Below are 12,118 nucleotides of genomic sequence, written 5' to 3'. Positions count from 1 at the left end.
GTCACCACCTAGCTTGGATAGACCGCTGATATTGTATCTAACAGTGTTTGATAATTCCATGGGGTGTGTGCTAGGTCAACATGATGAAAAGGGAAGGAAAGAAAGGGCGATATATTATCTCAGTAAGAAATTCACTGACTATGAAATGAGATACTCGCCTATTGAAAAGTTGTGTTGTGCCCTGGTTTGGACAACCCAGAGATTAAGGCAGTACATGTTATACCATACGACTTGGCTAATTTCAAAATTAGACCCTTTAAAGTATATGATAGACTCAACTGCTTTGAATGGGAGGATGGCCAGATGGCATATCTTACTTTATGAATTTGATATAGTCTATGTCAGTCAAAAGGCTGTGAAAGGGGGTGCAATAGCTGACTTTCTGGCTAGTAGGGCTTTGGAGGATTACGAGCCATTGAGTTTTGATTTCCCAAATGAAGACTTGATGTATGTAGCAGCTGCTGAAGAAAATTCCCAAGAGGGTCACAATTGGAACCTAAACTTTGATGGAGCCTCAAACGCTGTTGGCAATGGAATTGGGGCAGTCTTAGTATCCCCAAATAGAGATCATTATACTTTTACTTGCAAATTGAATTTTGATTGTACAAACAACATGGCAGAATATGAAGCGTGCATCATGGGCATTCGTGCAGCTATAGAGCGGAAAATCAAAGTACTGGAGGTCTATGGAGACTCGGCATTGGTGATATACCAACTTAAGGGAGAATGGGAAACGAGAGATCCCAAATTAATTAGTTATCGAAAGTTGGTCCTTGAATTGATGAAAGAGTTTGAAGACATTACTTTCTATTATCTCCCACGAGACGAGAACCAGATGGCTGACGCATTAGCTACTCTAGCTTCCATGATCAAAGTAAACCGACAAGAGGACATGAAGCCTATCCAGATGAGCATCTATGAAAGCCCGACCCATTGTTATAATATCGAAGAGGGAGAAATGGATGATAGTCCTTGGTATCAAGATATATTACAATATGTAAAGAATCATGAGTATCATGACCAGGCAACTGAGAATGATAAGAGGACTCTGAGAAGACTAGTCATTGATTACATCTTAGATGGGGAGATCTTATATAAGAGAGGAAATGATCAGGTACTATTAAGATGTGTAGACGCCGTGGAAGCTAATAAAATATTGGAGAAGGTCTATGAGGGTATTTGCGGAACGCATACTATTGGGCTTATGATGGCTAGATAGATTATGAGATTCGGGTATTACTGGTCCACCATAGAGGGGGATTGCATCAATTATGCCAAGAAATGCCATAAATGTCAAATTTATGGTGATAAAATGCATGCACCTTCTTCGCCTCTTCATGTTATGACTTCTCCATGGCCTTTCTCCATGTGGGGTATGGATATCATCGGGCCAATATCGCCGAAGGCCTCAAATGGGCATCGTTTCATATTTGTGGTTATTGACTACTTCACTAAATGGGTGGAAGCTACTTCGTATGCTAATGTCAAAAAGTCAACAGTTAGTAAGTTCTTGAAAAGAGAGATCATATGTCGATATGGAATGCCCGAAAAAATAATATCTGACAATGTGTTGAATTTGAACAACAGCTCAATAGTGGAAGTCTGTAGTCAGTTCAAGATCAGACACCACAATTCGTCGCCGTATCGCCCAAAAATGAATGGTGCAGTGGAAGCGGCCAATAAAAATATCAAGAAAATTATGGGAAAAATGATCGAGACTTACAAGGACTGACATGAAAAATTACCATTTTCCCTCATTGCTTATCGAACATCAATCAGGACTTCCACCGGGGCAACGCCTTTCTCCTTGGTTTACGGTATAGAGGCAGTTTTACCCATTGAAGTTGAAATCCCTTCTCTCTGGGTGTTGGCTGAGCTAAAGTTGGATGAAGGAGAATGAGTTCAATCTCGATACGATCAGTTGAACTTAATAGAGGGAAAAAGGCTAAAGGCTATTCAACATGGTCAAATGTACCAAAAAAGAATGATGCGAGCCTACAACAAAAAAGGTCCACCACAGAGAATTTCAAGAGGGAAGTGGATGTCAAATTGGGAAGGACCTTATGTTGTAAAAAAGGCCTTTTCTGGGGGAGCATTGATTCTGACTGAGATGGATGGAAAAAACTTACCTAATCCAGTAAACTCAGATTCAGTCAAGAAATACTTTACTTAAGAAGGAGAAGGAACCAAGGTGAAAACTCGCAAAGGGCGCTTTGAGTTCAAAAAAAAATAGAGAGGCTAAGGTGAAAACCCGCAAAGGGAGCCTTGAGACCAAAGGGGATTTGAGTTGAAAACCCGAAAAGGGCGGCTTAAATTTTGATTGGGGCATGGAGTGATCTTACTATGCCTGAGTCAGCAGGAAAGGGTACGCGACATCTTGGGGCACTGACAGAGTACTGTAGATCTTCTAAACACATGTCAAACTCAGAATGGTCTTCAGGAAGTTTGTACAGAGAAGCTCAAGCTGCGATATCTAGGGCACCTATTCATAGTATTTATATTGAATTTGTTGTTTTTAGAATACTTCATTCTTTTTCAATATAAGTGTTCCTAATCAATTCCTCTTTTAAGCTTGCCATCATTGACAATTTATCGCGGGCTATGCTCCCAAATCAATTCTGTTTTATCCATCGTTATGATCTTTTTGCAAGCATGGTGCATTAGAATAATGATTAATGGACTAATAAAACTTTCACAACGGAAGTTTTTAATTTTACTCTAGAAGTTTCTAAATAATACAGGAACCTGAAACAGGGCTATTGTTTAGAATTCACCGAGTTTAAAGGTTGGAAATATCTAGGAAGGAAAAGTCTAGATTAAGAATTTTTGAGTTTAGTTGAAGCGTTGTTGTCACAAAGGAAGCCTTAATGAATAATGAGAAATGACAACTTCAACATTAATGAATCATTTTCATGGCATTGCATTCAAATGTCATTCATACACATCTAGTTAGGAGCATTTGATTCATGCTGATCATGACATCCTAATCATTAGGCATAATTAGGTTCATGAAATGAATCATACAGGTCATGTTCCTCAGAGAACAGATCGGTGAAATCATAAAGCCTTATCTCCCTGAGCAGCAGTGGAGCAGTCTGAAAAGAGCAGGTCTTGTCTTCCTGTATTGGCAGTGAAGTAGATCAAATATAGTATATCTTGTCTTCCTATATTGCGAAGTAGATCAAAGATAGCAGATCTTGTCTTCCTATATGGGTAGCGAAGTATATCGAAGATAACAGATCTTGTCTTCCTGTATTGGCAGCGAAGTAGATCGAAGATAGCAGACCTTGTCTTCCTATATTGGCAGCGAAGTAGATCAAAGATAGCAGATCTTGTCTTCCTATATGGGTAGCGAAGTAGATCGAAGATAGCAGATATTGTCTTCCTGTATTGGCAGCGAAGTAGATTAAAGATAGCAGATCTTGTCTTCCTATATTGGTAGCGAAGTAGATCGAAGATAACATATCTTGTCTTCCTGTATTGGCAGTGAAGTAGATCAAAGATAGCAGATCTTATCTTCCTGTATTGGTAGTGAAGTAGATCAAAGATAACAGATCTTGTCTTCCTGTATTGGCAGAGAAGTAGATCAAAGATAGCAGATCTTGTCTGCCTGTATTGGCAGTGAAGTAAATCGAAGCCCTAAAGTAGCAGTGGAGCAGACAGAAGTAACCAATCCTATCTCCTTGAAGCTGCAATAGAGTGGATTAAAACCACAGATCTCATCTCTCTGAAGTTGTAGTAGAATAGATCACATCAGATTTATCTTTAAGTTGTAGCAGAACAAGTTGAAGCTATAAGTCTTATCTCCCTGAAGTTGCAGTGGAGTGGATTAAAGATAGCAAATTTTTCTCTTTTAAGGAGCTACAACATACAAATCCTATCTCCCTGACATTGCAGTAGAGTAGATTGAAGCACTAGTTCCTATACCTCTGAAGATGCAGTAGGAAGGAATGAAGCTACCTGAAGAAGAGAAGCACTAAAGAAGTCGAGGCTTAGTAAGACCGAGCACATTTGGGCTTTTTAGTCTTTTCTCTGCTCCCATTTCACGACAACGAGCAAAGAGGGGCAACTGTAACAGGCCCAATTGGCCCGGGTCCATACAAAACAAAAATAGGCAGTCCAGTTTTTTTGTACAAGCCCAATAACCCTAAACCTAAAACCCAACTAACCCAAGCCTGAAACCAATAGCAGAGAAAGGGTCGAGAAACCCTAACAGCATACGGCCTCTCTAGACCCCATCCGCCGCACGTCTCGGAGTTGGCCTCCTCCACACGCGCGCCTTTCCCCCACGTTCACCTGCAAACACAGACTAGAAAAGTCCAACAGAGAAAGAATGTGTAAAACAACAAAAAGGAAACATGTTTCAGGCTATATAAAGACCGCTTATTTTGTAAAAAGGGAGACTAAAAACACAAAGAAAAAGATTAAGGAGAGAAATACAAAAAAAATTTCCTTTGAATACAAAGGTGATTTTTTTCGTTTTCCTTTATTTGGTGTTCGTCGTTCTTTAGGTTAATTGTTTTGTTTTTTTATGTTTTTTATTTTTGCTCAAAAAATAAAGAAAGGAAGAAATGACTTACCTCTTTCGCCAGAGTCGTTGAATCGGTGCCACCCCCGTCGCAATCGGAGCCTTGGCACAAGGCTGAGCGGTGGCACTCAAGGGTGGTAAAACCCTAAAGAAGCAGATTCTGCTTCAGGGAAAGGGAAACAAAATTTTTCCCTAATTTTTTTTATTTTTTTAAAAAAACTTAAAGCAAAGACAAAACAACGCCGTTTGAAGGGGCTAGATCCGCGCGTCGACCCGACCCGCAAGCAGGGTCCGCGCGTTCTGGCCCTAAATAGGAAATTTGCACAGTTAGGCCCTCCCCTTTTGCGACGTGTTTAATCAAACCCATTGCCTTTTTTTAATTTGGCCCAAATGTTTTACCTGTACGGCATTTTAGTCCACATCGCTGCGCATCATTTTGGGGAGGCGGATTATTTCTGATTTGGCCCCCCATGTAATTTGCGTGTCACGATTTTCCCACCACTTTGCTTAAATTTCATTTGTTTCCTGTTGTTTTAGTTTTATTGACTATTTAGTCCTTTTTGCAATTTGTTTTTAAAAAAAAAAGAAAAAAATTTATTTTCCTTATTATTATTATAATTATTATTTCCATGTACATACATACATTTTTTTTAAAAATATATGTGCATATATGTTTTAAACTTTTGTAAAAGATATACATGTACATATTTTACTTATTTTTAATTATTAATTTATCTTCACAATTCTTACATACATGCATATACATTTATATTGTATAATACATATACATTTCCCTCATTTTATAATCCATGCACTTATACGTGTATTTTTATAATATATATACATACTTTGTAGAAATTATTATATGTTTTTTTTGTTTTATATATTTCATTCCTTTTTTATATGTGTACTTATATATATATGTGTTTTAATATATGCATACACATATTTTCAAATTTACTTATATATTGTACTTATATGTATATACATATTTTGTAAATACATATACATATATAATTCATATTAAAGTATTTGTTTTATGTTGTATATTAACATTTTATCATTTTTTAAAAAAGAAAATATATTTGATTTCATCAAAGCATTAGAACTATTTTTGTTCAAAAGCTTTCAAAATAAGGCAATATTCGATATTTGGGATCTTCGAGAGGATTGAGCCCTAACGTATTGGGTTCCAATTTTCTTCGTTGAATCTAAATAATCAGGAATGCTCTTTAATCAAAAAACATAGAAGCTCATTATCGAGAAATCAATACGTTGTGTCCTAACGCATTGGATATGACAAATTGTTTTCTCGTGATGAGGATTTTTCTAAAAATAATAAAGGCAATATTCTGTATTTGGGAAATTCAAGTGATCGTGCCCTAACTTACTAGGTTTCGATTTTTCTCTTTTAACCCAAACAATTGAATATCCTTTTGAAATTTAAATGCATGAGTTTTAAATCAAAAGACAAACTTAATTTTGAAGATTAAAAATGTTGCGCCCTAACTCATTGGTGTGATGTTTTATTTCTTTAAAATAAGAACGTTTTATTATTTTAATTCATTCAAGTTAAAAATTTTTCTTTTAAAATCTTTTAAAATTTTCGACACCAATACATTAGACAATCAATTCGGTACCGATTTTGGGCATTACGAGGTTGCTAACCCTTCCTCGTGCGTAACTGACTCCCAAACCTGTTTTTTCAAAATTCGTAGACCTAAAATCGTTTTCAAGGTGAACCGATCACACCTAAATAAAAGATTGGTGGCGACTCCAATTTTTGTTTTTAAAAAGTCGACACCGTTTTTTTAAAAAATAAGAATGGTTTTGACAATGAAAATCAGCTAAAATTAGCTAATTGGATCAGCTATACGGACGGTTTTGGGTTGTCCAAATGCTTGGTGGTTCAGTACTCTATACTTAGCACATTGAGTCACTTTCTTCTTCAGGCTTTATATTAATTTTTGACCCAATTAATATTGGACAAAAATTAAATATAAAGTACGTATAATAATCATTATTGGAACATCCTTGGCTGGAAAATAATTTAGCCATGCTCTTAATTCACTTGATACAAAAATTACCCCAATGGTTCAAGCCTTTCGAGGTGTCTAGCGAGCCAATTTTTCACCTTTCGTGTAAAACTGTTGAAAAAAGCCAAATTTGTGAAAAATTATTATAAAAATAATTAAAATTCAATATGTTTAGAATTTAAGTGCAAATTAATTATTTTAGAAGTAAAGTATGAATTTCGACAAAAATTACTATGAAACTGCATGAATTAGACTAAAAAGGTGCTGAAAAGGTCTATATTTTTTTTTGTTTCCACACCCCCTAAACTTAATTCATTGCTCATCCTGAGTAATGCACAATTTGCAAAAAGAAAGTTCTTGAAATCACTATTGAAGAATATCATTAGAATACATTTCCTCCAAAATTATGAGTTTAGTGTAATTATGCTCAAGAACAAGAATTTTAAAATTATGCAACTCAAGTATACATATTGTTCGAATTATTCTCAATTGTTATCATGCTAGCAAGAATAGACTAATTTTTTTCTCAATAAAGATATGCTAATTCTTACCAATTAATTTTTATTCCCTTATTTAAGACTAAGCTGCAATCACTAAGTTTAACTTATGTCTTCATTTGTTGAACTTAGCAATTTTTCTCCATTAATGTAGGCAACACAAAAATTTAAATAAAAAGGTCTTTTAAATAGGTTGTAACATAGCTAGGCTAGGGGTGGGTAAAAGATAGATAAATTTAGGCTAGAAACCCCAGACTCAGCTTGTATATAACCTTCAAAATAAGTACCTTCTATACACCAATTCATTTTGCTTTCACATGCTCTTTTGGACATCTATTTCTTTCGAGTACATATGCTTTTCTTTTCTTTTTTTTCGAGCATATTACTATATGTACTACAATTTTTGAGCATTTGATACTTCTTTTCGACTCCCCCAAACTTATTTTCAGAGAATATTTTGGATAAACTGAGTCTAGTGTTTAGGACAATTTAGAGATAATTATTAGAGAAGCGATGGCTTAATATTGCAATGGTTCAATAATTCAGGCCATCTAGTCTCAAGGTTGGGTTTCAAGGGATAAATATTCATTATGGTTCGCTTGAAAGACTCAAACGGTCCAAACAAAATTTTGCCTAAGTAATTTTCAGAATTCCATGCTTCCTATGATTTTGCCTCAAGAAATTACTAAGTAAATTCTAGAGACTAAAACTTTCATGCATGCCTAGCTCTCCTAAAAAATTAAAAATTTATGGTATGATTTGGAAACTTTATTAAGAGTAACATTATGTCATAGTTCAACTAACATAGTAATTATTGAGATAATATAACTTTATTTATACTAGAAGTTGGCATAATTAACAAAGATTCAAATTTTTGAACAAAATATAACTTAATCATAATTATAAGAATAATGTATCTTGAAAAATAATTTCAATTTTTGGTCCCCCCTACTTAAGATGAACATTGTCCCCATTGTTAAAAAAAAAAGAGAAAACAAAAATAGATAAGTGAATAGATACTGTATAGCAGGTAGGACCCTAGGAAAAGGAGGTGAGTCAAGTTTGACTGCTTAAATACCAAGCTTTTCCAAGGCAAATCCATTCCTAGACATGTACATATCTATTGCCACACTTCTTATTTTGCAATTTGTTCAATTTTATTGATGATTTTCACCTCTTATTTTATTATGTGAGAAATAAAATCCTAATCCTAAAAACTTCAAATATCCTAAGAAATAAAATAAAGTAAAGATCCCCCCTTTTTATTTATTTGCAGGTCCCTCAGAATTCGACTCATCTTTTGCTCCATCGTCCTTGGTTTTTCTTGAATTGCCTCGTTCCCTCTTCAATATTGGACTCCATGGTTCAAATATAAAATTTGGAAACTCAGGCACAAAAATAAACGTCTCATGGAATATTTTTGTAAAAGCGCTTCTCATTGAGTCATCCCGTATTTTTGAATATCTCCAGTAAGCTTGTTGTTGCCACTGTATATGTTGCATTAGGTCCATCAACTTTGATAGCTCATTATGAAGATCTGGGAGAGGCGAATAAGTTCTAAATGTTGAGGTCACCATGTCAGGTTGGTTATTGGTTTTGCTGGTTCTGCCTTATTAGGGATTTCAATTGACTGCATTGGTTGAATCTCTGTGGGATCTTCTTTTTCTTTAAGATCCTCGCTCGATTCAACTCGTTGTTGTAGAATAGAATCTCTGGCTACTCGGTAAATGTCCTAACATGTGATTATGCCTTAGCTATAACTTGTTTTCTTTACGTTTGCAAGAATTTTAGCTTTTAAACACAAAATTGTTATCATAAAGGGAAAGTATGCTGGACCAGAATGTCTAGCAACACAATTTCGAATTTCTCTCAGAATGTATTTCTTACATCAATGGCCTTTGTTGTCATAATTAAGTATAACAAGACCGTTCGTTCTGCTAAAATTGCAATCCCATTTGAAATAGGCACAAGGCTAAACTGAACAAAATAAAACCATACATTCGCTAATGGTGTCAAATATTCTCTACAATAAGTGTGAGTTTCGTGCTTTGACACAATCCATTTAGATCATGGAACTATAAGTTCCATGAGAATTTCTTGCAATTTTTTGACCTCAATGTTTTCCATTAGGGAAAAATATTTGTCGTCTTCAAAATCAGGTAAATCAAAGAATCCATTAATAGTGCTTGAATTTATTGATACCTTGATTCCTTGGATAGAGACTTCTATTAATTCACTTGAGGTCAAATTTGCATAAAATTCACAAACTAACTCTTCATTTGCACTTGGTCTTTTCTCACAAAACACTTCCTAACTTAAAGCTTCAGCAACTTCTCGAATGCTTGCCATGAAATTAGTATAGGTGCCTTCTTTTAAAGTAAAACCTTTTTCTAGGAGCATTTGTTTGTGGTATCTTAATTTGGCTTCTTCACAGTCAATTTTTTTTTTGTGATTATTCAACTTGAACAGAGGCACGAGTTCTTTTGCAAGGCATGATTTAACCTGATCAGCACAAAATATGGAAATGAGTAATATTTTCCCAAATTTTAATTAGTATAAAATATTAAATATTCAATGAACCGAAAAGGCAAAATTAAATCAAATTAAAATTTCAAGAAATATTTTCTTACCACCTTTGTATAAATATTAAGAACTCAATAAAATAAATAATATATGAAGAAATGCCAGCAAAGCTTTGGTCAATTAAAAGCATTGTTAATTGAGGCACTGGTGTTAGTTCAGCCAGAATTAGGTAAATAATTCGTGATTTATAGTGATACATCATTGAACGGCTGGGCTGTGTTTTAATGCAGGAAAGCAAAGTGATGGTATATGCTTCTAAATAGTTGAAACTGCATGAAAAGAATTATCCGACACACGATTTGGAACTTGCACTAATTGTTTTTGCTTTGAAGATTTGGCGACACCATCTATGTAACATCCCAAAAATTAAGGTTTAGTAGAATCGGGTTTGTGAAGTAAAAGAGAGTGGTGATGCCTTAATTTTTGAGGTTATCTATGCATTTTTGGGAAATGAATGAGTTATTGGTTTGTTGGTTAAGTGTTAGTGAAATGTTCCTTGAAACCTAAATTCAAATCCCTTCTCTCGTATCATTTTTATTATTTTACAAATTTTGTCATAAACCCTAGTATGTGACATGCCTTGCTTTAAAATTAATATTGCCAAAATTATTTCAAGAATGAGGAAAAAACCTAATGCTTAAAATAAATATGAGAAAGCATGGAAATTAAATGAGGTCCCAAGTTCGAATCCTTTCCCTTGCAAAATAATTAAATTTTACAAAATCCCTTTTTTTTTTTTAATGTGTGTGCCATCCATACCCTTGAAACCTAAGTATAAATAAAAAATTTATTTTATTTTCCAGCCTTTAATTCAATTTTTCCCTACCTTATCCTTTCACCCTCTTCCTCTCCTATTTTCTCTTCAATTTTCTTGCTTTCTCCCATTGTTGTCGTCGCCTACACCTTCCATTTTATCATCTCTTTTTTCTTCTTTTTGCATCAGGATTGTGCACCATCTCCTTTAAAATATTGCTTCCATTTATACTCATATAAATTAGCCCCAAAACTAAAATCTTGAACCCCAAGATCGATCCCGAACATTGCCAAGAAAGTGCCATTGCTGTTTCTCTCAACTAGCTTGGGTAAGATCTTTTTTCTCTTCAATTTCTTGATTAATCTCGAAAATTAAAAATCAAAATTTCCATATCTGGAATTTGGTGGATTTTAAATTATTTCAAATTTATTTTCTAGATTTAATGAAATCTCAATCGTTTTAAAATTTAGCCCCAATTTTGGCCATCGCGAGTGGTGGGGCATGCACCTATGGGCAAGAAAAGGGGTTGTTTTGCTTCTTAGTTCTTGATTATATTTTTCCAGACTTAATTTGAGTTCTTTAACCCTCCTATTCATATTTTAAACCCATTTCAATTAGGGAAAAATGTTCTCAATTGATTGGCCATTCGAAACACACAAATCGTGAAGCGCAAGTGCAATTAAGGGTAACTAGTTTGTTAGTTCGCCATAGTTGTTGGGTAAAATTTATGAATTTATCAAATGAAGGCATTTAATCATTAATTAGATACTTATTTTCCATTATATTATTGAATTAGGTGCTGACCCAAACGCCCCAAATCATCCGTAAAGGCAAAAAACGATTGTACGTACGGTTTGCATCGATACAGTGTAAGGAATCTAACTAGTTTGGATTCATAAAATAGTTATAATTTCAATGATTGTTTTGAACTCACAAGTGGGTGTTTGGGGGCTGGTATAATGGTAAATTTATTGAATTTATACTGAATTTTGGTTTAGGTTCGTTTAAGGAATTATTAAGGAAAATTGGAAGATTTGCTAGTGTGCTGCGAGGAAGTGAAGAATAAGGTGTGGGTCCTAAACTCATAAAATTATTTTAAAATGTTAAATAACATGTTCTATTTGATAAATTATCTTACTTATTGGATTTGCTTAATAGCCAAATTATTGATTTTGTGAGTGGCCGAACCAGGTATGTTTCGAGCATTAAAAGACTGACATGTTTGCAAAATTGCTAGTTTGATAGTATGAATGTTTGATTGAGTTTGTAGTTGTATATTTGAGTTATGAGATATTAGAATGTTTGATTGAATGATACAATGTGTTGAGATATTAATCTTATGTATGATTTAAATGCATGAGATATTTGTTATATTGTGTACTGAAAAGGGTGTTATATATGCACAATGAAAATCCACAAAGTATGTGAAATTGAAAGATATTGATTGATATAAACACAATGGTAATTTGAAAGATTGAAACACTGTTTCCATTTACTTAAAGTATGTGATTATTGAGGAAATACTGAGCATGTCGAATGAATGTGAAAAGTATTGAGATATGATTATGTATGAGATTGTGTAACATATTGCATATGCATTGGGTTAGGATTTTGTGGTTGGCGGAGGAGTTCCATGGAGTACCGACGGCATATTAAGTCCGCATTATTCGTAGTCAATGCACTTCACCTGGAGTACCGAGGGGAATGGCGATTTATCACA

At 34.5% G+C, this 12,118-nt stretch overlaps 1 protein-coding gene across 1 annotated transcript; it reads left to right on the top strand.

Moving 5' to 3' along the window:
• The first annotated feature begins 265 nt into the window (after positions 1 to 265).
• Positions 266 to 1,219, top strand: LOC105797520 (uncharacterized). Its single transcript, XM_012627479.1, has 2 exons — positions 266 to 527; positions 621 to 1,219. The coding sequence occupies exons 1-2, from the start codon at positions 266 to 268 to the stop codon at positions 1,217 to 1,219; spliced, it is 861 nt and encodes a 286-aa protein (XP_012482933.1).
• Positions 1,220 to 12,118: the final 10,899 nt, after the last annotated feature.

This window comes from Gossypium raimondii, chromosome 9, assembly GCF_025698545.1.
Source record: "Gossypium raimondii isolate GPD5lz chromosome 9, ASM2569854v1, whole genome shotgun sequence".
Taxonomy (NCBI): Eukaryota; Viridiplantae; Streptophyta; class Magnoliopsida; order Malvales; family Malvaceae; genus Gossypium; species Gossypium raimondii.
The sequence above is the reverse complement of the archived record's forward strand: the minus strand, read 5'-3'. Positions and strand labels throughout refer to the sequence as shown.

What these genes read in the sequence shown, in the direction of transcription:
- LOC105797520 (XM_012627479.1), top strand. Translation starts at nt 266, where the DNA reads ATGATAGACTCAACTGCTTTGAATGGGAGGATGGCCAGATGGCATATC. An exon ending in TGGAGCCTCAAACGCTGTTG is followed by an intron (nt 528 to 620) that starts GCAATGGAATTG and finishes ACAACATGGCAG; the next exon opens with AATATGAAGCGTGCATCATG.